Here is a 26,501-nt window from a genome sequence, read left to right on the forward strand (position 1 = left end):
GCCGGAAAGTTTTTCCTCGGCACATAATTTTGCACCTCCATTTCTTATTAGACGTAAATTCAGGATGTAAAACACAAACCCAGCCAGCCCACCTCACAGCTGAAAACATTACCACTCCGTTCGCTTCGCAACGCGGATGGTAAGCGAGCTGAGTGGTAATGTTTTTTAGGGGAGAGGTTGGTTGGCTAGCTTTGTTTGTGTGTGGGTAAACAAGATATCTCATGAACGGCTTGAGCTATCAACATGACACATTCAGGGTATCAAGATATGGCCAAAATCTTGGACGAGTTCGAAAATGGGGACTCAGCGTCAAGGTCAAGGTCACCAAAGGTCAACTAGTTGACCTTTAGCAGCCGTTATGGTGACATAAGAAGCGATGATAACTGCAGCAGGCCGAACATCCCACGCTAGGCAGCTCATTAAGAGTGTGGTGTATATGATGGAATAAGCCAAGGATAGCAAGAATGTGCAATGTATGGACTACCCTACATTCTAGTGTGATGCCTCTGCCCAGAGACTAAAGGACTGTGTGTGTGTGTGTGTGTGTGTGTGTGTGTGTGTGTGTGTGTGTGTGTGTGTGTGTGTGTGTGTGTGTGTCTTGGGGTGAAGGGGTACAAAGAGGGGTGGGGAAGGAAGAGGAGGGGGGTAAGGAGGGGAAAGGATGGAAGGAAAGGGAGAGGATGAGAGGGGGGGGGGAAGAACAGAAAGAGGGGAGGAAAGGACATAGTAGTAAAGGAACGAGGGAGGTGGAAGAGAGGAGGGAGGGGAAGGGTGAAGGGAGAGGGTGAGGGGTGGGGGAGAGGATGGCGGGGAGGGGAGGGATGAGGGTGAGGGGGGAGAGGATGGAGGGGAGGGGAGGGATGAGGGTGAGGTGGGAGGGAGAGGGTGTTTGGGGTGTGACCTGGCAAACGATAAGCTGCTGCACTTAACCCCTTCACTGCGGTCACATGGTTGTTTTTTCCTGCAAACACCGGACGATATTACATCATCACTGTCGTTACTATCACCACCACCATCATCATCATCATCATCATCATCATCCAGACCTCTTTTTCCACCAAAGGATGTATGAGGCTGGGTCCAGAGTTAAAAACAAAAGCCTCCCGAACTGAATGGTTAATCAAATATTTTCGTTCGGTCACATCCGGTAATAATAATAAAAATAAAAATAATAATAACATAATAGTAATAATAATAATAATCTCTCTTCTGTCTATCCATTTTATAATGATCCGTTTTCTGTATGTTTGTTGGTCTGCCCATTTGTTACCGTAACACAGCAAAAACCTGCACATTGTAGCGCAATTATTGTCACAGCAAGGCACCGTTAAAATGCTCTAACTTGAAAAATAAAACAATTTCCAGTCCAATCGGGTCATCGGTTCCCGAGTTATAACTCATTTCTGGCTTTTTGATATCGAGCGGCTTCGGCAGCCTTTATGCGGATCGCTTTCTTTGTGGACATTGAAGTTACTGTAACACAGCCTTTTGACATCGAGCGGAGAGGCCGCCGAAGGCTACCTTTAAGCGAGGATAATAATAATAATAATAATAATAATAATAATAATAATAAATGCAATAATGGTAATAATAATAATAATAATAACAGTAGTAGAAGTAGTAGTAGTAGTAATAGTAGTAGCAGTAGCAGTTGTAGTAGTAGAAGTATTAATAATAATAGTAGTAGTAGTAGCAGCAGTAGTAGTAGTAGTAGTAGTAACAACAATAATAATAATAATAATAATAATAAAAACAATTATAACAGTAATAATAACAATATCGAAATAATAACAATAACAACAACAACAATAATAATAATAATAATAATAATAACTACTACTACTACTAATAATAATAATAATCTACCCCAAGTTAATATGCAATCGACTTAAAATGGAAAAATAAAAAGAATACAACAGAGGAATGAATACACAAAACAGAGGAATAAAATAAAACTAGGTAAATTAATTTAAAAAAAATACTAAAATAACCAGTGCAGTGAAAAACGTCTTCCTCTAAACTGAATATAATCGTGTGAAGTTGGAAGGGGAAACAAGGTGATGTTTTAAAGATACATCACACTGGCTCACCCCTCATCCCCCCCACCCTCTCTCTTATCGGAAGAAAAGAAAGTAACAGGATTTAAGAATTATCATCCTCTCTCTCTCTCTCTCTTAGGAAGAAAAAGGAAATCACGAGATTTATATAAGAGACCTATCACACTTACCATCTCTCTCTCTCTCTCTCCTGGGCCACGATTCACAAAACATTTTCTCTCTCTCAAACAGAACTCCACTTGTGCACATCTCTAGATCATAAGCTACAGTCGGGGCAACTCTAGTACAAGTACTGCATTCTCATTAACGCCAAACTGTTTTTTTTTCCCCAGTTGGGAGTGTGGTAAGAGCCTGAGAACATTGATAGCAGATACTATACTGTATGTATATATATATATATATATATATATATATATATATATATATATATATATATATATATATATATATATATATATATATATATATATATATATATATATATATATATATATATATATATATATATATATATATACGGCTCTTAAACACGTAATGATGTTTATACATTTTTTTTCATCTTTCGTGGCTAAAACGTAAGAGAAAAAAATATATATACTGGTACGTACCACTGACTATATAGGCTACCAATGAATTTACCCGTTATTATTGACGTGTTCTCGCTGACCCTGTCCCCGTTTTAGTCAAGCTATTATTCTACGTAGCCTACTGTTGCTGAGTCTTCCCCTTACGTCTGACCCACTGAGGTTATCAGTTACTTTTTCTCATTTCTTCCCCGTACGTTAGAGCCACTGAAGTAATAGTGTACGTATTTTTACTGATTTTTTTCCCCCTTTACGTTTCAGCAAATGAGTTTATTACGTATACCTTAACTTTTTTTTTCCCCGCTGACCGTACGTTTTAGCCACAGAATGAAAGGGTTATTATGCGAAGTTTTGCCCATTTTTTCCCCTTTATGTTATACTGGTTCGTTCGCACCTATTGTGCAGGCCGGGCCTTACATTGGCCCAGTGTTATATCGGTGGCGTTGCTAAGAAAATAATAAATCAATAAAATAAGCAGGCACTCTCACTTCCTCCTTCATTCAAGCAGGCCTCTATTTACGTTACCCAGTCTTCCCTTTACCCCTCCACATAGATGTTCAGTTTTATGGTTTATTTTACATGCTGCATAACAAGAATTTATTTTTGTCTTTTGGCTCAGAACTGACCTTGGGAGTGACTGAGTGAACATTAGTTACATAGAGAATTGACACAGGGATTCCATTTATTATCGATACATCATAATTTTCTCCCCTCTCTCTCTCTCTGCCATGACATTTATACTATTTTTAATACTAAGACCATACAATATCATTTAAGTGAATTTACGAAATTAGTCCAAGAACGCCTTACTCAACACTGTCTATATATCATTCTGTCTCCAGTCCCTCGCAGACACGTCAGTATGGCAGTATCAAAATCGGGATAAGCAAAGCCCTATTTTCTCATTTACCTCTGCGTCTCTCATCTACGTATACACTGTTTTCATTAACCTCTAGTACAATCATCTCTAATCTAAATCTTGTTATCTTCACACGGTTAAATTTAGCTTGGGATATATAATTTTTTACTGGCGGAGTTTGATACAGCTTTCATTAGCTCCTTTCCTACCAGACATCTCACCTAACACTAGATTCATTTGTCAGGAAGTAGCAAGATTGAGGGTGTTAGCAATGACAAAATATAGAGTCAGGTTGGCAGTTACACCTAAACACGCTGGTAGGATGAGAGAGAGAGAGAGAGAGAGAGAGAGAGAGAGAGAGAGAGAGAGAAATAAGCAACATCACTTTCACTTCCATCTCACTCCTTCCCCTCTTCTCTAAATAAGGTTATCGAGTCTTTATTACATTGGTGTCTTCTGGATTATTTCTTACTAGCTTCAGACGATATTATCCCGCCACGTAGAGCTGCGTTCATAATCAAGGTAATAAACTAATAATCCAGTCTTTATTAATCCCCTTCCCTTCTGCCTCTCTCTATTTTACAAGTTATTCATGCAGATTTCATAAACTTCATTAAAATATATATATTTTTTATACTCTTGCCCTCTCCAGACGATTTTGTTCAGTTCTGTAGGGTGGGATTGACACACACACACACACACACACACACACACACACACACACACACAATGAAGAACCCCATTTTAACCCCCCCCCCCTCTCTCTCTCTCGGGCCGACGTAAACACCTGGGTCTCCTTTTTCCCCAGTCTTTTCGCACTCTGAGGCCAGATGTGAAACGGGGACCTGGCTGGCACAACGGACGGTTTTGTGCTATGCTCTGGGGTGGACGTGTGGGTTTTTGCTTTGTCAGTGAGGCTTATATGTTCTTAAAATTGACACCCGCCCACCACACACAACCCGCGCTAGCTGTTTACGCTACTTCACCCTCATGACACGGGTTTTTCTTACTTCCATTCTTCCTACCTTCTGACGATTTTCTTCAGTTTGGGAATAATTAACCTTTCCAGTTTGTAGTCCCTCCTTAATTGGAAAAAAAAAAAAGGGGGGGGGGGCTCAGCATTCAACACGTCCTTGCCTCTGTTAACTTCATCAATTGATTTTGCCTCTCTCTCTTTCTCTCTCAATTAATCTTTCTACCTGTTTCCCAGTCCCTATCTCCTCACTTTATCCTTCTACCCCTTTCTCACTCCCTCTCTGTTTCACTGCATCATACCAGCTATTTTCCCAACCCTCCTCGTCTCTCTTTCCTGCTTTGTCCTTCTATTTCTTTTCCTTATCTCCTCTCTCTCCATCCTTTCCTTTCATTCTCTCCCTCCCTCCATCCTTCCCTTTCATTCTCTCCATCCCTCCATCCTTCCCTTTCTTTCTCTCACTCCCTCCATCCTTCCCTTTCATTCTCTCACTCCCTCCATCCTTCCCCTCCAATCTCTCCCTCCCTCCATCCTTCCTTTTTATTCTCCCCCTCCCTCCCTCCACCCTCTTCATTTCCTCCTCCCTCCTGTAGTACAATTAGGGACTTGGATGTAAAACGACTGGTTCATATGGTGTTCTGGAAGATTAGCTGACTCTGCCTAAAATATCCTCGTGCAGTCGATAGGCATTAATTACAGGTCTCCTCTCCCAGTCCACTCTTCCCAGCCCACACTCCTCCTTCTCCAATTCTCATCCTCTCACCTCCTCTCATTCCACCTTTCCTCTCGTCAACCCCTTCCCAAATTTCCATCCTCTCACCTCCTTCTCTCTTAGTCCATCTTTCCATCTGGTCTCCTCAACCCCATCCTCAATTTTCATCCTATCACCTCCTCTCTCTTAATCCATCTTTCACTCTCCTCTTCTCAACACTCATCCTCTTATTCCTTCTCTCCCAGTCCATCCTTCCCTCTCCCCAGTTCTCATCCTCTCACCTCCTCCTCACCCAGTCCTACATTTGCCATTAACAGGATTGCTATGGAGCTACGTTAATTATTAAACATTAAAATGACCATCACAAAACAAAGCCTTTAATTCCTCACGTTCTACTTAGAGCTTTGAAGAGACAATCTACGCCAAGAATATTTTGCTTATGAAACAGCACCTCGCACCCCTCAGGCACGCTACGATCCGGACACTGGACCAAGTACCTGACAAGTGTACCAACATGACTCAGCAGAAGTAGCTTGCTGGTGTTGCAATGTTTTTTTTATCTATGTAAATTATATTACTGTGTATGACGGCCACCGTTCTCATCAGTGAAAAGTCCTCGCTCGCTTCCTCTCGCTCTCTCTCTCTCTCTTTCTCATATACAATCTATATTAGTATCACACAATTACCTTTTTCATTCCGTCCTTTTCCTTCCTACTCATACTATCCACATTTCCTGCCTCCCCCCCCCTCACTAAACTTTGTACTGCTATTGGTGGTGAGGGTATCTGTTATCTCTTTATCACCCTGACCTCCAACCATCATCCTAATCACTAACACAGTTACTGCTACTACTACAACCATTATTGCACTACTACCAATCACAACTACTACAGTGCTCTTACTACTACCACAACTATTATTATCGCACTATTACTACTACTACTACTGATACTGAGCCTACAGGTATATATTTAATCATTACTTACTCTTGTATTTAGAACAACAACAGTCCCTACTTCTATTTTTAACTAAATTTAAACATGCCCTCCCTCCAACTGGACTTGTTTTGTGAAGGGCATCTGCTGTCACTTCACGGCCACCACCACAGCTACCACCACTGCTACCATCACTACCACAACCACCACCATTGGCACAATAACACATCACTGCCACTACCACCACCACAACTAACATCACCACCCCCATCATCAGCCAACACCACAACTACCATCCATCACCACCACAATAAACAGCACCACAACTACCGTCATCACCGTAACAGCCACCATCACAACAAACACCATCACAACAAACACCATCACAACCACAACAAACACCGCAACTACCAACCACCACCACTGCCACAACCGCTACTTAAACACCACTACAACTACCACCACAACCACAACCACCGCCACTCCCACAACCACAACTACCACCACAACCAGTATCACTATTACCATACAAAAACTACCCCCACCCACACCACCACCGCAATATCCTTCCTAATTCAGTACTTCTCAGAACCACACGCTGTCTTTCTTCTAAGTAAGTTTTCCTCATCCCTTATTAACCACGTCACTGTGTCTCACTCGCTTGCACCATCCTCATGTAATTTTAGCAGCATAAAAGGAAAGGAAAATGTGAAGCTAAGAAAACGATTTGGATCTCTCTCTCTCTCCAAATCACATTACTACCACAATACCACAACTACCATGACTACCACAACCTCCATCAATATCACAACCCCCACCGTCAACACACCCACTACTACTGCTATCACGATCACAACCATTACCACAACCACCACAACCACCACCGACACTACAACAAATAACACAACTACCACAACTACCACCATCACCACCACGACGCACCACCACCACATCCTTCCTTTGTCAAGCTCTTCTGAGAACCACACAAAGTCTTTCTTTTTAATCATTTTTTACCTACATTCGCTAAATTGAATCATTCTTTCTCATCCTGTAGCACCTTCCATCAATTATAAAAGGAAGGAAAATTTTGAAGTTACAATTTGGACCTCTCTCTCTCTCCACCATAATTCCATCAAAATAAAAAGGAAAATTTTGAAATCTCTCTCTCTCTCCACCATAATTCCAACAAAATAAAAAGAAGGAAAATTTTGAAGTTGAAAATCTGGATATCAGTGCGTCTCTCTCTCTCTCTCTCTCTCTCTCTGTCATCATAACTTCACTGATAATGGCAGTAAAACTCACCTCATCCGGACTCCTGTTATCCGGAAACCCGCTTCACAAGGACTGGCTAACCACTCCCGACTAAACAAGCTAAATCCCGATGCTCACCCACGTGTTTACCCTTACAAATAACCCTTGGATATTTTTACTTACAAATAACCCCTGGATATCGCAACCTGCACCTAAATACCGTGTACTGTATTCCTGAACATTATTGGCGCTCACAAATCACGCAACGCTCGAGACATACACAATCATGGAACGAACGTACGGTCTCAGAAAGAAAACTTGTAAACATACGGGCTTGAACAGTCTAATATTCTGTACTGTTGTGCTTTTTCCTCTGATTTTTTTTTTCCAGAAGATGAACACAGGAAGATTTAACAATTCTGAAAAATAAACACTACAAGTATTATTTCTTCTTATACTGACGGTACAGACGGTGCAGAAGTAATCACTCCCGCTTACCACAAACGTTGAGACGTAGCATGTCTCTGGCCTCAGCTACGTCCAAGATTCGTCGTGCATACATAAATACTGCTTTAATCATTTCTTCATTGTCTATATTGTAAATTTTATAATGTGTTTCCCGTGAATTACAGTGATACCAAAGGCGGAGGGAAAAATGTATAATGTTCAGTACTGTGCTCCAGACCATTCAAAACTGCTTTCAAGACCTCTTCACTAGTCTGTGGTGTTTTCCTTCCTCTATAACCCGGTTTCTCTGGAAAATCGGTTAATATGCACTGGCTTTCTCTCCAATTAGTCCGGATTAACCAGGTTCTAGTGTAACGATATAATAATGGAAAACATTTGCCTCTTTCTCTCTCTCTCTCTGTCTCTCTCTCAGCTGTTTCCTGTCCAAAGGTTATCTTGATGAAAAGTTTTCCTACTGTTTAATCTTCTATACGAAAACACCATCTTATATCTCATGTGCAACTCCTCACTCTTATTATTTATTTACTTAACTCCTTTAATAAGATTGCGCATTTTCGTTAATCAACCTCCCACCAGACGATTTTATTCAACTGAAAGGGAACTTGTATTAACGACGAGATCACGGTAACATACAAGCTCCTATGACTCACTCAGTTCGAGAATCACCTAACGTTAGCTGAAATAAAGCACTGGAGTTGTCCCGTCCGTGAGAGGGTTAATGGAGATACTATTAACACTCTCAGCTTCTTATACATACACTCAGATGAACAAAATCGTCTGGTATTGGCTAGAATAAAATAACACACTGGTTCCTATGGCCCAATATCAACCGAACCTCTTTAATATGGTAACTTTTTTTTTTTTTGTACTTTTATCAGGCTCTCCCCAGGCGATTTCATTCAACTGAAGAATGAACCTTATTTAGCGAGGAGGGTTAGATGCTGAGTGTATCTAACCCCTTCACGTCGAAAAGCTTCTCGGGTGAGCTGAATAAAATCGTCTTGGGGTAGCAAGACTGTTATAACTAAGTTCCCCGGGTCAAGGGGCTAACGTCACATTTAAGAGAGAGAGAGAGAGAGAGAGAGAGAGAGAGAATTCTAAGGTCTTATTTATTTTTCTTTCCTGTGTGGTACGTTTAAAATTCAAGATGGCGTCACGTCCGTCAAGCACGTGACTTCCCACCGATGACGTCACATGTAAACAAATATTAGCCCCATTCGTTTTTTTTTTTTTTCCAGAAACGTCAAAGAAACTAATACCCCTTCACTACAAACAAGTTTTTTTTTTTAACTCTAAATATTTCCAAACGATCATGGATACTGTATTCTTGTTTTCTTATACATTTTTTTTTCTTATGTGATGGTTTCTTAAAATTCAAGATGGCGTCATCATGTCCGCCCGTCAAGCGACTCTCCCAACGATGACAAGTAAACAAAAAACTTTCCACTGTGGCTTTTGATCTTTTGCTTTACCATTCTTTTTCCCATTAGTCCTTCTTAAACCCCTTCACTACGATTACGGGCTATTCTATTATTGATCCAGGAGCACTATAATAAACAATATATCTGTGTATATTTATTATTATTATCATTTTTATTATTATCATTTTTACACTCGGGGTTCTTAAAGTTCAAGATGGCGGCGTCATGTCCACCGGTCACGTGACTTCCCGGCGATGACGTCATACGTAAATAAAAAATGGTCTTGGTTTTGTCACGACCTATCCCCCCCCCCTTTTTTTTTTTTAGACAGAACCCCACATTCTAGATGGGTGAGGAAGCTCCCTAACACCTTTTCCTAACCGATTTATTTTGCGTACTACGCCTTGCGGTCCTCTTCTGTGTTACATCACTCAACTACCACCACACTCTGTATAAATAACGTACACAACGGAATTAGCCTGCCGCATCCAAAAATAAATCGGTAAGGATGAGGTGCTAGGGAGCTTCCTTCACGACGAGAACACGGGCCAAGGAAAGGAGGGCAGAAACTAGTCCCTATTTTCTCGCTGTTTTTCCTTCAATAAATCTTAGTTACAGTATGCAATTTCTCGCAAAATCTATCTAGCTATCTACCTATCCGTCTATCTATCAATTTATCTATCTCTATCAACCTACCTATCTGTCTATCTATCCATCTATATCAATCTATCCATGCTTATTAACTTACTTTTATTTACTTATTTATCTATCAGTATATTTTCTTTACCAGTTATCATTTTCGGAAGGCTGGTGGTATAACGCTCTTCATCCCCTTCACAACGAGGACGCTTTACTTCCGCTTTATTCCAGACCATTATAAACCCTCTAATGGTCAAGATAATTCTAGTTTCCCATTCCAACTAATGCCAGACGATTTCATTCCGCCGAGTGAGTCATAGGAGCCTGAGTTAAATATATTCAAGACGATTATATATATCCTTCGTTTTATTTTCTTTCCTGCGATAAACATCCATCTTTTTTTTCCTATATGTGACTTTCCTGATTCAAAATGGCGCCTTTATTTCTTCCTGTAAAAAAAAAAATCTTACATCTATCCAATTTAGCCTCCAAGTCATCCTGTCCTGTGCCATAAAGCTGCCCTACCCCCAACTCACACCACCCTCCCTCATATACCTCTCCATCCCTCCATTTCATCCTCAATCTCCTTCTCTCCCCCCCCCCCGTTGTATCTCACTCTCATACTTTCCTGTAGTCAGTTTTCAGCTGACAAATATCCCTAACCCCTTTCAGTCCGAATGAAGGATAGGTTTGACTAACTAGTAACCAAGGAGACTCAATTCTACCTCAATCAAGGCTCATCGAAAATCATCCAACCATAATTTATGATGCTGAAGTGGACCAGTTCCGTCACACACACACACACACTACCTTACGGTCCTACACACTGTACGCTTTTTTAAAAAAAAAAAAAAAAAAAAAAAAAAAAGGCTTGCCATGGGTGTGTATTTCTCTCTCTCTCTCTCTCTCTCTCTCTCTCTCTCTCTCTCTCTCAAATCTTCAAAATTTTCTTTAACAATCGCCCAAATTTGTATTCACCATTTTTTTGTACCAAATTTCAGACTAACCCACTGAGCCCGGGGATACCTATTTCAGTTTACTCCTCCCATTTGACAAGTTTATTCTGCTTAGGATAGATTCTTCGAACTGGGTATTAAATATTGTCTAGTTTTAATTAACGCCATCAGTACCAAAGACTTATCTTTAGCTGATTAAAGTCGTGTGGAACCATCTAGAAATATCAGAAAAGACAACACACAGATTCAAAGGATTAAAAATTAGCTTTGTATTTATAATTCGTGTCCTAAATTATCCAACTTTTTTACATTTTTACATTTTATAATTTGACGATTTTCACTAGGTCTCACTAGCATGAGCGATTAGTTCTTTCTATTACAGTTTTTTCCTTTATTTTTTTCACCATATCATAATCATCCCTATCCTGACATTTTTTTTTTTAACGCTTACTGTAAAGACAGAATTAGGCAGGATTTAGAAACAAGAATGGAGTAAGTATGAAAATGGCAAAACTACCAACAGCAAAGCCTGTGCATGGGCCACACATTCATCCACACGTCACCGAAGTCGCCGGAATCCTGGCTCCACTTCACAAGCTTAACCATCTGCTTATATTTTGGGAAGGCATTTTTCTTTAGAGATGCGTTTCAAATATACCTGCCAGACAGAATCAATTAAAAAAAAAAAAAAAAAAAAAAAAAAAAAAATGGGTTCCTCCGTACTTAGGCTAACTCATCCAGCCAGCTCAGTCCATATCAGTTCCCATCTTCATCAGCTTCTCTACCTCTCCTTCTCACACATTCAATTACCCTATCCATCCATAACCTTGACCTACCACGCCTTCCCCGACCATAAAAATCGCTCATATATAATCTTTTCCACCATCATATCTGGTGCTGGAGAGAAGCGCCTTCATGAGGTGGCACCGATATAACTGGGTGCTGGAGTTTTCTGGTTAGACAAACGTCCCTCAATTTCCTTTCAGTCCCCCGCAAAAGGATAGTGGTCTGCAGGAGGAGGGCAACTTCAGCCTGCAGTCCACTGGGTTCATTTTCAAATGGGCCTAGGGTTGTAAATACTACTACCACTACAACTACAACTTCTACTACTACTACTGCCTTATCTACATCCACCCTCTCTATACGACCATACCATCTCTCTTATCAACTGATTTCCTCATCCTCTACACAGCTGCACTTTCTATAGGAACGGACGTGGAAACTTTCGGATACGAATGTGGAAACTTACGAATACGGCTGTGGAAACTTACGGATACGGATGTGGAAACTTACAAATACGGCTGTGGAAACTTACGGATGCGGATGTGGAAACTTACAGACGAGGATGGCGATGGAGTTCAGGTCAACCATCAGTATTTCACTTGTTTATATTTTTCAACTTTCAAATAATCTACTTCTATAAATATTTATCACTGCATTTTATCGATCATTTTCCCAATTTCACTTGATCGTTTTGCCCTTCAGCATAAGGAGGCAAACTTCAGTATGAACCTGGTTTCTCCTGACACATTTACTTGAAAAATTTTTCTTATTAAGAGGAATTATAAATAACTTTCAAATTTTTCCCATAGGAGAAAACTTTCCAGTGTTGAAAAAACATCGTCTGGAGGTAGCAAGACTAAAAATAAACAATCCAATTAAAGGAATTAACGTTTCTCTCTCTCTCTCTCTCCTATCACCTGACCACTATGTGAAGGGAATATTCCAACAAGTTTTCACTACTAATGTGGACACGGTTATTATTAAATACTTATACCTTTAACTCCCTCCTTTAAGACGGGCATGCAGCACCCGTCTATCCACATAATCTCGTTCCCTTTCTGCCCCACTCTCCACTGCAACTGTTGAAGGGTGAAATCACTAGTATACATATGGTAAAACTCGGGCATTATTTTTCACTCTGTCTTTCACTCTGCCTACGACCGTCAGTCTTTAAACCCAAAGGCCGTATTCTAGTTGGCAGGCGGCCTCGTAACACTTCTCCCTCAGCGATTTACTTGGCATATTACATCTTAACATTTGCCTGTTATCATGTCGCTTTAATATTATGTTCTACATCAATATCACACATGACACTGAGGTGCAAGGTATAGAATAAATCTGTAAGGAAGAGCTGTTAGGTAATTAATGCATAACAACATGAACGGATTTTAATTACGGGTTCGCCTTATTCCTTTACTTTCTTTTATCCCTTCAATCCAATGACGTAATTCTTAACCTCTTTTTGCTACCTCTAGACGATTTCACTCAGCTCCGTATAGGCTCTTGGAACTGAAGGAGTTAGATGTAGCCTTAAGAAACCCTTTCACTAAAAAAAAAAAAAAAAAAAATCGTCTTGTGGAATCAGTTAAAAATTACGTCATAGGAGTGAAAGGGGTAAAGGGAAAAGTCAGGCTTTTAATCTTTCCTTATAACACACACACACACACACACACACACACACACACACACACACTTTCCTGACACTAACCCCACGTACACATTCACTGGCTAAATCACACACACAGGCGCGCACACGACTTATCACGGTACTGATTAACACGCACGCACACAACCATGGCCACACTAATTATAATGTAATGTTTATATACCATTTATTATTAAAAAAAAAAATTACAGATATATACCGAACAGTACTAACGGACACACATAAGGGCACACATAAGGACACATACGGACACACACAGGGACAATCACACACACATAAGGACATACGGACACACGTAAGAACACATACGGACGGACATAAGGTCAAATACCTCGTACATTATCTACTTGTACGTACACACAATGCACACCATGTACGTACGTATATATTCACGAGCCAGAACGTGCAAACACACACTCATACATACGAACAAACAAAAAAATACACACGCAGATACATATACACATCCTTTCACACTGACAAAACATACATCCTTTCACATACACACAAACATCCTTTTACACACACACACACACACACACACACACACACACAAAACCACACACACAAACACACACAAACACACACACACACACACACACACACACACACACACACACACACACACACACACACACACACACACACACACACACAGTGCACCCACTCTCACGGAAGATACCAATGAAGTATGATACAAAAATGATAGCACACAAAACTGAAAAAATTATGAAACAGGAAACATGGAGAAAAAGATTATCACAAAACTTCCAGGCACAAAACAAAAATAAAAGAACATACAAGGAAGTAGTTAAGTAAATGATAAACAATAATAATAAAGAAAGAAAGGAAATAAATATAAAAACCAGTGGGGCACTCAGTGGAGCGCATCTCTCCGACAAGAGCAACGCAATTTCCAAACCACTCTTCTGTAATACGATCTGTAATACGACCTGCATCGATCCCAAAACTTAATCGATTGTTCCCTGGCAGGTGGGCTATCTACCCCCACAAAATTTGGTCCAAATCTCTTTTAGTTTTTCAGTAATCCTGCCAACAGACAAACGAACAAACAAACTGGGATGAAAACATACTCTCCCTGTCGGAGAGAAAAATCATGATAAATAATAACACGAAACTGAAAGTCCCTAACCCCATCAACCAAAATTCTCTATTTTATTTTTGCAACCTTCAGACGATTTTATTCGGCTTAGGAGGGATTGTTTTCGAACTGGAGTGGTTTGATGTGGCTTTCATTTGTCCCTTAACCCACTGGCTCCCAGAGCTCCTGTGAGAGGGATTTTGCCTGATGTCTACAAAGCGTACCGCCCTCCGCCTGTCGGCTCACAGTCGCGAAGCTTATAGGTCCCTACCTCGGGGTTCCCTTCTTTTACTTTTGAAAATGACCAGTTCCGTTGAGGACACTGGGAGGAAATGGGTTAAATATATATATTTTTGGAAACATCATGAATAAAATATAAGAAACGACATCTGGTTAAGTTGCTGTTGGAGGTGGTGGTGGTATGATAATTATATTATTGGTTGTTGTTGCTGTTGGTGGTTGATGATATTGCTGTCGTTGTTGTTGCTATTTAAATATATATTATGCGAGGTAAAACACTTCAGTCCAATGAGGTATTTTTGCTCATATTATTCCTGCTACCAGATGATATTATTCAGACTGAAAGCACTCTAGTAGTTTGGCTCTGAAAGGACCTCATGTTGTGATGTGGATATAGAATTTATGAAGGCTATATTAAACCCCTTCCCTCTGGATGTAGCAAATAAATAAATAAAAGAAAAATAAATAAATAAAACGTAAAAGCCATCGAACTGAAAAAGGTTAATAATAGTTTTTCAATACTTTTTCAACTGATCCTTAAGAGAGGGTTTTTGTTTTTATCTGTGCTGAAAAGATTAACAGTACAGTAGTTTTTCACAAAATTTTTCGAGCGGTGCAAAAGATTTTTATTTTTTTACAATAGTGAAAGAATAAGTTTTTTCAAATATTTTCAACGGATCCTAGAGATGAGATATTTTGTTTTTAACTGTACTGGAATGATTAAAAATAGTCTTCCAACAATTTATCAACTAACACTAAAGAAGCAATAGTTTTATCTTTTTTTTTCCTTTCACTGTCTTTTTTTAATACTGATACACGACCGAATTCTCCCCCGGGAGGAACAATATAAGCCAGGGGAATGAGGGAGATAATATTCTGGCTGCTGTTTCTCTGTGTTAACCTCTTCAATCCGATGACAGTATTTCCAGTGTAATTCTAACTACCTCCCGACGATTTCCTTCAGCGCGTTTTTTTTTTTTTTTTTTCTGGATGGGTTAGTTAAGTGGGTTAAATAAAATAGTCAGCTGGAACAAAATACGGAACGATAGGAAATCTCTCTCTCTCTCTTGATACCTCCTGACGATTTTATTCATCTCAGGAGTGACCTATTAGTGAGAGAGATAATGAACGTCATATTATCTAACCCCTTCAGTTTGAAAAAAATCACACCCATGCCCCATAAAAATCATCTGGAGGCAACAAAAATAAAAATAAGTCACTGGATTGAAGTTGCTCAGTAGGCCAGCATAATATGACAAATTCTTATCTAATCTCCACCATCCCATGAAATTTCCCAACAGAAGTATCCCGTCCTGCTGGGGAAATTTTTACGTAAATGTTTTTCCTAACGGCGTGGTTTTACCGAGAGAAGCGAGATAAGCAGCAAGCCGTGTTATTAACCCCCCCTCAAGGTCGGCACAAATCTTGCATTCGTGTCATTTACCATCAGACGATTTTTTTTTTTTTTTTTTTTTTCCCCCAGCTGGGCCAGTTTTCGAAGCTTGTGTGTTGATACTGGTGCTATTAACCCTCTTCTGGTCGGCACAACTCCTAGTAACCTATTTTTTACCAGACCACACCAGACGATTTTATTCAGCTGAGTCAAAGGAGTATGAGGGTTAATACTGGTACCACAACCCCTCTACTGGTCGGGACAACTCTCGATTCGACTCCAGCCAGCGTCAGACGATTTTATTCAGCTGGAAGTGAGTTGTAGGAACCTTATATCAACCCCATCAATAGACGAGTCTCTCTCTCTCTCTTCTTGCTGCTGCCAAACGATTTCAGTCAACTTGGTACAGACCTCTCGTACTGATGAGGTTACAGGAGGTGATACCTTACACCCCCTGTTTGAAAAAGTCTACCTTAAGGCGAGGGAAATCGTCTGGAGATGGCAAGAATAAAATAAAATATACCACACTAGAAGGAAAAGACTAAATAATCCGGCAGCAGCAAGAATAAACCAACTGTGCAAAATAAACCACAGGCGCAAAACAAATCGCTTAGGAGGAGGTGTTAGGAAACCCCCAGTCATCCAGAATATGACCCACCTATCGAGTACACGTGATACTTGCTGGGGCCAACCACCTGTTATCGGCAACTAGCAAGGTCAGCGGAAATCGGAGAAATAATGGCATGGCAGTTTCGTCATCGCAAATTCCACTCACTCTTCTCGGTACCGGTATTGTACTATCGGCGCCAAAAGTCTGGTACCTTTTCCTGCCTCTTTCCATGGAATTCAATCTCTCTCTCTCACTCTCTCACACACACACACACACTCTATGTATGTATGTATTTATATATGTATGTATGTAAATGCTATAGCCTCAACCCACATTTAATAATAATAATAATAATAATAATGAATCTGCACATTCCCTTTCATACTGTAAGCCTTTCAAAACTCCCAGGTTCGCAGACTCATTCTCGGCTTAAGAAGACGTGCATCACCTGGCGTTACCCATTATATAATATTGGTACTGGAGTTGTGCCTACCTTGAGTGTTGACCATCCCAATAATCACAGACGAGAAGTGAGGCAAGGGCATAAAGGGAAGTGAGGCAAGGACATAACGAGAAGTGAGGCAAGGACATAAAGAGAAGTGAGGCAAGGACATAAAGACAAGTGGGGCAAGGATACAATGAGAAGTGAGGCAAGGACATAGAGGAGTGGGGCAAGGACATAAAGACAAGTCGGGCAAAGACATAAAAACAAGTGAGGCAAGGACATAAAGACAAGTGAGACAAAGACATAAGAAGTGAGGCAAGGACATAGAGAATTGAGGAAAGGACATAGAGAGAAGTGAGGCATGGACATAAAGTGAGGCAAGGACATAGAGACAAGTGGGGCAAAGACACAGAACGTGAGACAAAGACATAAAGACAAGTGAGGTAAGGATATAAAGAGAAGTAAGGCAAGGACATAAAGACAAGTGGGGCAAGGATATAAAGACAAGTGGGTAAGGATATAAAGACAAGTGGGGCAAGGACATAAAGACAAGTGGGGCAAGGATATAAAGACAAGTGGGGCAAGGACATAAAGACAAGTGGGGCAAGGATATAAAGACAAGTGGGGCAAGGATCTAAAGAAGAGTGGGTAAGGACATAAAGACAAGTGGGGCAAGGATATAAAGACAAGTGGGGCAAGGATATAAAGACAAGTGGGGCAAGGATATAAAGACGAGTGGGTAAGGACATAAAGACAAGTGGGGCAAGGACATAAAGACAAGTGGTGCAAGGACATAAAGACAAGTGGGGCAAGGACATAAAGACAAGTGGGGCAAGGACATAAAGACAAGTGGGGCAAGGACATACAGACAAGTGATATTCATTATTACGAAAACTATGATAGGCGTTAAAAAGATCAAGAAGCATTATAAAAACGTGACTATAGTTCGTTCACATTAACTTGGCCAGGATTTCCGACCTACTGTAGCTCATTTCACATACCAGGATGACAGGAAAAAACAGTGCAGCAGCTCTACATCCTCTCCATAGCTCTTCTTCGTGACAAGCATCGCATAGTAATGGTTAATCAATTGTCACAACTGCGCATTCAAGATGGAAGGGATGGCAATATTAGGCCAAGTTAAAGTGAAGAGGGTATACTTGGAAACATGAAGAAATATCCCCTTCAATCCAAGATATAGCTTTATTTTTACAGGTCTTCCTGCTACTTCCAGACGATTTTATTCAGCTTAGGATAGACTTCGAACTGGGAAGGTTAAATATAGCCTTAATCCACTGTCTCGACACTCAAGTACAAATAAATAAATAAAAATGTTGAATAAGGTCGCCAGGTGCTGAAGCAGAATGAAAACTAAGTCAAGGAAGTGAAAGTGTCAAGCGGTGAAGAGCACGGGACGTGACTCACAAGGAAAATAATAGAGTATGACGAAAGACGTGACAAGTTACCAACACAACAGGATTGGCTGGTTGTACTGTTAACCTGTCAATTCATTTACTTATATATTTATTTTTTACATCATGACCATCCCCACCGCCTCTTAGCTCAGTTGATGGGCAAGTGTGGCCGGCCTGATTTGACTATACTCCTTTTACTTGAGCTTGACCCTGATTATTTGTCCTTTTGCAGCTCAATTCACGGTGCTTAATGGCAGAAAAAGACAATATTACGGCTCTACATCCCTGTCACTGCACTTTTTCGTGACTAGCACCATAGTCCAGTGCTGATCTACTGTTACAGATGATTTCAAGATGGAGAAATGGGAAATTTGGGCAAAGTTAGCGTAAAAATTGTGTAACCAAGGAGACTCACTTCTCTCTCATAACTAAGGCTTATCGACTTTCACGCAGTGGCCCAGTTCAATCAGGTGAAAACAAACTTACAGACGATTTTATTCACCTTAGTGGACGTCTCTTGTAGTGTAGGGGTAAATGAAGGATTGACGACCTCTACAGTTTGAAAAGTCTCTAGCTGAATAAAATCGTCTGGCAGCAGCAAGGATACAATGACCTATACTTTCCCGAGCTGAAGGGTCACGGATCAAAACAATAATACAACCTACGGTAGTCTACCTTAACTTGGCCCAGATTTTTGTACTTTCGCAGCTTATTTCACGTAGGTCTGTGGAAGAATGGAAAATAAAGAACTGAATCTCTACATCCATTTCACTGCACATCTTCGTGATCAGCATCATACTGTAACGTTAATCTCTTGTTACAGCTTAGTATTCAAGATGGAGTGATGGAAATTTTAGGCCAATTTAGAGTATATATAAAAAAAAAAAAAAGGTAAAACAATATCAGCGTATTAGTACTGTAAGTGACGAGTTAAGAACATTCCACAAATAAAGCCATTCAATGCGATGAAGCTTTTTTTTTTTTTTTTCTCGAGTATGTACCTCTGGAACACCAATAATAAAGGAGTTAATGAAGGCTGTATCTAACCCCTTCAATGAGAAACAGACTGACGAGTGAAGTCCTGTCTCCTCCCTCCAGCCAACACACACACACACACACACACACACACAAAAAAGGACCGGGGGGGGGGGGCTAACCACCTTCAAATACAGACTGACAAACAGCAAATAAAAACTCTTCTGCCACCTTTCAACACACACACACACACACACACACACACACACACACACACACACACACACACACAGACGGGCGGAGGCTCCGTGACGTAAATGTAATATAAACCAACCAAGGAACGATAACATTGCTCAGAAGCCAAGGGATAAGAGATAATGTGGAAAGCCAATGACGTCATACCGGACACAGTGCAACACTGATTTATTACCAAGGCGAAAATAATGAACCACACGCACACGCACGCACACACACACACACACACACACACACACACACACACACACACACACACACACACACACACACACACAGAATTATTTGATTATAAAAAATTAACATATTACTACTATAGACGAAGACAATAAATGTGCAATATTATAAGTGAAGGAAAAAAAAATGAACACATCAATATATAACAAAGAGATACGAATTACCATGAAATATATTAATCCATCTGCTCAACAAAATAAAAATGAAAATAGCTAAAATCCTAAGTGAGTGAAAAATAATGAACAAAACTAATCGTACGAAGAGATAAGATATACGAGGAAATAAAATAAGCCTTATCACTCAATTCTTGTTACCCTCAAGGAATCTTACTTGCTGAAGACCAACGAGACAACACGAAACATTAAAGTGACAGTCCAATTACGAAGGAAAAATTTAATGAGTCCAAGAATACGATACACAGACATACTCACTCTCTACCCAGAAACATACCTCTCTCTCTCTCTCTCTCTCAGCTGAATAAAACCGTCTGAAGTAAATGCCTCAATCCCGACCATGAGATAGCTAACTTTACTCCTATTATCACACTCAGGCCCTAAGACTTATTCAGTTTAATAAAATCGTCTGGCGTTAGCTGAATAAAAATACTGGCGATGTCCGGACCACGATTGGGTTAATGGTAGCAATATAAACACTGGGACTGACCTAAAATCAAAGGAACAGGGCAACACTTATTTCGCGTGTCCAAAACATAATGAAAACCAGGCCTAAGCCAAATATTAACCCATTCAGCAAGAGGACCTGCCTTTTATTTTGGGACAACTAAAATCAAAGGAACAAGGCAACACTCGCATCTCGCGTGTCCGAAACATACTGACAACCGGGCCCATGCCAAATATAAACCCACTCAGCGCGAGGACCTTCCTTTTCATTTTATTCCTGCTACCTCCAGACGATTTTATTCAGCTTTTAGGATGGCTCCGGCGACGACGATCATCACCATCATAATTCCTACAATCATCATAATCATTCGGCTTAGGAAGGGCCTCGTGATGAAAGGATTAATGAGGGCTATATCTAACCCCTCAAGTTTGAAGTCTCTCTCAGACTGAAAGAAATTGTCTGGAAGTAGCACCAATAAAATTACGAATCGTAATGAAGAGCTTAAAACACGGATAAACAACTTTACAGGCCTTTAGGTGACGATGGCCAGCTCTAAGCGGACTAAGCTTTGTCAGCGACTGGAAGTAAGTTTCGGTATGAAGTCACTCCTGTATGGCAGTACCGAAGGACAGCATCCCACCCAAGAGTATGGAGGTACTCCAGTGCAACATTCCACCCAAGAATCATGGCCTTGGCTTAATTTTTTGAGCCTTTGCACTTCGTGCGAGCATAGTCGCGTGATATTAGCTATTTTCACCGTTTTCGCATGATAACCTCTGACCCCTGACCAGGCCAACGTAACACATATCTGTAGGTGTACGCAAGAAATTTGTACCAGTCAATGACTTAAGTATGCAAACCTTCATTCAATTCCATGGAGCCGCCAGGGAACTAGGGGAGCATTTCTGAAAACCAGTACGGGTTGCTGGGGACGCTGAGGCCAATCGTCGCAGGGCTGCCACTCGAAAACCACGAGAGGAAAACAGATGGCACACGTCCGACAGGGAATGACCTCAAGATCACGCTAGAGGAAGTCAGAGTTTTCTACGGCCATCAGTAACGCTTCCAAAGCTCAAAACGTGAAACGTACGAAAAAAGCCTTCTTTTGGCCGTTGCTAGGAAACGAGCAACCAAAAGCTTGCAGACACAACTTGGTCATAGGCTGGTCACTGTCCAAGTTTGGTCAGAATCGGTTAATTCTGAAGGGTAGAAGCGCCTGTCACAATTAAACAGCAAGAAAACCAAAAGAAAGAAACCAAGCAAGAAAACGCGACTAACAATAAGGGGAACATGAGCTGGTCATTAAATAAATACAGTTGTACAGGAAGAATAGTCATCATTACGAAAAAACGGGAGCAAGCAAAACAGAAAACATGGAAAGGATGCAATTGGTGACGACAGTATCAGAGGAAACTGTGTGCGTCTGTGTGTGTGTGTGTGTAGGGGGGGTCGTCAACCAGCAACCTTATTGTGTGTGTGTGTGTGTGTGTGTGTGTGTGTGTAGGGGGGGTCGTCAACCGGCAACCTTACTGTGAGTGTGTGTGTGTGTGTGTGTGTGTGTGTGTGTGTGTGTGTGTGTGTGTGTGAGAGTAGGGGGGATTTGTCAACCACGAACCTTATTCGTGTGTGTGTGTGTGTGTGTGTGTGTGTGTGTGTGTGTGTGTGTGTGTGTGTGTGTGTGTGTGTGTGTGTGTGTGTGTGTGTGTGTGCGCAGGGGGAGCATGTTGGACAGGAACCTTATAATTACGGTATATTTAAAATCCTCAACATGAAAAAAAAAAAAAAAAAGGATCAGATGCGATCAAAACAACAAACACTCACCAGGCGCCGGGATGAGGGGCGGGGGCTGTGAGAGGCGGGTGTGGGCGTGGTTTGGGAGTGGTTTGTTCGTGCACCCCGGCCACAGATGGGCGGGGAGATCCGACAAGTGGGTGGTTGCCGGTCCGTATTGCCCGTACCCCTGGCCGCTTTGGGCGTGGCCGGGGCTGATGCGGGCGTAGGGGTAGCCAGTGTGGGCGTGAGGATGGCTACTCTGGAAGTGAAAATGGTTGGACTGTCCGTGGGGGTTGGCGGTGGTTTGGGCGTGATTTAATCGGGCGTATCGGGCTTTGTAGGGTGTTGGGACGGGTCGGGCGGGAATGTGGGCGTGATGGGTGAGTCCGTGGGCGGGACTGGGCTGGACCGAGTGTTGGTGATGAGGTGGTTTGATGTTCCCAGCCAGAAGGGCAGCCCGAAGGTGAGGGGAGGGGGGTGAGGATGGGTCATGAGAGTTGGGGAGTTTAATAAGCTGTGGGAGGTTGGCGTAGGGGGAGGGCGGGGGTGGTGGGGAGGAGCTGAGGGTGGAGGCGGGGGTGAGGGAGGGGGAGGGGGTGGGGAAAAGTGAGGTGGAGGGGAGGAGGGGGGAGAGGGGGAGAGAGGTAATAGGGGAAGAGGGAAGGAAGGGGGTGAGGGTGATGGGGGAGGGGAGGTAGGAGGCTAAGGTTGGGGAGGGTGAGGAGGTAGAAATAGGGAGCTCAAAACGATAAGCTTTCCGGCAGGGGGTCGGGAGATCCGAGAAGGGGGAGGAAGGGGGGAGGGAGGTGGCGGTGGGGAGAGGGGGGGAGGTGAGGAGGGTGGAAAATAACCCCTCTCTTTTTCCTTCTTCCCCACCTTCCTCCTCCTCCTCATCCCTCTTCCTCTTCTTGGGCGGGTTTGGGGATTTTGGGCGTGCGTTGCTGAAGTCTAGTGGGTGTGGGGGTGAGGTGGGGAACGGGCGTGGGGATTGGCAGTCGGAGAGAATGAGTGGGGTGAGTGGGGAGATGCTGCTGGGGATCTGGGAAGAGGAGGACGTGTGGGTGAGGAAAGAGGAGGGAGGGGAATGATGTGTGGGGAGGGAAGAAGGGGAGGAGACACGACTGGGATGGGAGGAATAAAGAGGGGGAGAGGGGTGGGGAGGCGAGGAAATATGGTTGGGGAGGGAAGAGGAAGAACGATGGGGAGGGGAGGAAAGATGGTTGGGGAGGGAGGAAGGTGAGGTGACACGGTTGGGGAGGGAGGAAGGTGAGGAGGCATGGCTGGGGAGGGAGGAAGGGGAGATGACATGGTTGGAGGGGGAGGAAGGGAAGGAGGAGGATATCCGGCAGGGGGAGGAAAGATCCGTGGGAGAGGGGGAGGAGGAAAATTCTAATGGGGGTGGGGAGAAGGGGGGCTGGGGTGCTGTGGCGGAGAGGGGAGGGGAGGAGGGAGAGCGTGTGGGCAACTCATTCCCCAACTTCATCAACATAAAGTCCTTGAATTTTGCCTTTCGTCCTTGGCCATAGTATGTGGTGAAGGTGGGAGAGAGGGGGGAAGCAACCGACTCCTCCCCACCTTCACCCCTACCCCCTACACTCCCCGTCTCGGTCATGTGTGGGGGAGAGGAAAAAGAAACAGGGAGGGAGATACGGGATGAGGAGTGGGCTCAGGAACGGAGGCAGAATAGGGAAATGTGGGGAGATTGGGAAATTGGGGTGGGTTCTTGGCAGCAAATGGGGAAAACTGGGTAATGGGAAGATGGTGGGGTGAGGAGGGTGAAGGTGGGAAGTACCTGAGGGAGAAGGGGAATATGGGCTGGGTTTGGGGAAGCAAATGAGGAAATGGGATTATATGGTCACTGAGTATGAAGGAGCAGAATGGGAGAGATGGGGAGGAAATAAGGGAAAATGGGAGTACCGTGTGTGACAAGGCTGGGGAGAAAATGAGGAGGCTAGGGAGTAAATGGAGTGGGGAGAAAACAGCGAGACTCCTTAACCCGTCTACAAATGCCTTCACTCACGCCCAGACTGCCAACTTCCATTATTCTTCAAAAGCCTCTTAAGTTCGATTTCCTTTAGGCTAACCTTGATCTTCACTAAAACCCTCTGGTCACTCATTCCTTCGCCACTCCACTCACAATCACTCAATATTCACTCTCACTTCGTAGTCTGGTAGGGTTCCTTTATTTATGAAGTCTCCCAAGATCCCGTTACTCCGTTGTGCAGTATTCAGTCAGTATCTATGGTCACCTATCTACTCAAAATTACTCATGCACTTTCACTTCACATGTTTCTTCTATTATTCCGATATTCCAACTCTAGTTCACAAACGTTCGTTCCATGCTAATCTTTCAAAATTATATAAACAAAGCGCTGAGTTCCTGCTTGGTCATGAACACAGGCGGGTATTACACTGACTTGACACTTAGAGGCACTTTTATTTTCTTTACCCTTCAGTCTGTCTCTAGTTCAAAATCAGCAACAGGTTTGAAGATATAAATTGTTGTAGGTAACTGAGGCACTTTTCGTCAACATTATATTCTACATCGGTCGGTCTCTGGTCCAGATTTGCGACTGTTCTACGTGTGCACTGATTGCGTTGAACACGTAACAGTACATAAGCACTTTTTGTACAACATAAATTATTTTCAGTAACACCATTCTGTACAGGTACAATCACTGACAAGGTATAAAGTTGTCCTTGGTGCGTTGGTTGCGTTGAAGTGCGTGCGCCGAGTCATAACCCCACTTACCCAGCTGTGTGGCCATTACATGGCAGACCATCTCAACCTCGGGACAGGACGCGCTCAGCTTGCGTTGGTCGCCCACACACTGACACAGCGACATCCTTCCAACCAACACACACTCCCTGATAACGCCTGAGCCACGAGGAGGGTAATCTTCACCGTCTGTTATCGTGTGGCTGGCAGACGGGTTAGTCAGGCGGGAGATAAGATGAGGAAGAGGCCGGTGGGGAGGGGGGGGGGAGTGCAATGGCGGGAACAGGTGCGCTACGTTTATGGCGCTGTAGACTGGTTTAATTGGTTGTCTGGGCTATAAGGATATAGAAACCCGTATTATCTATTTGACTATTTCAGCGACTATTATCCACCATTTACCAAAGTTCGACGAAAACGGAAAATGAAATGCATCCACTTCTTATCAGCTGTTCAGCCGGAAAATTCTGTATCTACCGAGGTTCGTCCAAGGAAAATATATATATATATTTTTTTTAGAGGCACGTTTTTTTTCCTTCACTTAGACAGTTTTGCGAGGGATAAATAAAAAGTTACAGGTACAGATTCACATATAACTCATATTTTAGAGAATGGGGTATTATTTAACACCCTGGGAATTCATAAAGTGGGAAACTATTATAAACACTCTTCATCCCACTTCTTTGTGCCTAGGGGTCTGACTGCACTCTCTTGTAGGCGAGGGGGTACCAGCACTAGCCCCCACCACCCCCACCTCCCCCACCCGCCCCACCACACTATCAACATTGGTTAGCACATTCAATTCGCAAATGGGAAAACCCGAGGTCGATTCTCGGGCCGGTCAGACTGGTGGAGTAGGTATAATTCCACCCCGTGTCCCTGTTCTCCCAGCAATACAGTTCAGAGCTGGAACTTGGCATATATGGACTGTCTGCCTCACTGACTTCGTGTAGTCAATAGGTAAATTATAATTCTTTTTCTTCCCACAACACTCGGTCAGGTCGTTGCCATTACAGTTGGTTCATCTAAACTTGGCAGAGAGTTTCGTCCCTTTCAGTATTTTTCACGTAGCTCACACGCAGAAAAATACAGTACTATAGCCTCACATTCATCACCTATTCCACAGCTCTTCTTCATGACTATCACCTCATTCTATTATCTCAACGTTAGACCAGCATTCAAGATGGAGAGAAGGCAATTTCGGGCCAAGTTAAAGTAGACAGAGTATAGGATGACTGGTGGGTGTGCTGTAGCTTGGAGTTCACGATGACTGTGGAGGACTTGGCCGTGTTGGGGTTGCTGGGTGTGGTGATGCTGAGTGTGGTAAGGAAGGCCAGCCACCAACTCCCCTTTGCCTCCTGAAATAACACAACACAATATTTCAGTACATTCCCACATACAAATCCAGGCATATC

At 42.4% G+C, this 26,501-nt stretch overlaps 1 protein-coding gene across 1 annotated transcript in view; it reads right to left on the bottom strand.

Annotated features, from left to right (window-relative positions):
• The window catches only part of LOC145399928 (uncharacterized), a 120,780-nt gene extending 95,564 nt beyond the window's left edge, over positions 1-25,216 (bottom strand). Inside the window, exons 1-2 of the mRNA XM_080272470.1 lie at positions 25,050-25,216; positions 22,419-22,930 (exon numbers count right to left, since the gene is read on the bottom strand). Coding sequence (XP_080128596.1) covers positions 22,419-22,930; positions 25,050-25,216 — 679 coding nt within the window. The remainder of the gene's footprint in view (positions 1-22,418; positions 22,931-25,049) is intronic.
• Between the last annotated feature and the right edge of the window lie 1,285 nt (positions 25,217-26,501).

The sequence above is a fragment of the Coenobita brevimanus genome, chromosome 1 (assembly GCF_032717465.1).
Source record: "Coenobita brevimanus isolate Jiangsu-jjx chromosome 1, ASM3271746v2, whole genome shotgun sequence".
Classification (NCBI taxonomy): domain Eukaryota; kingdom Metazoa; phylum Arthropoda; class Malacostraca; order Decapoda; family Coenobitidae; genus Coenobita; species Coenobita brevimanus.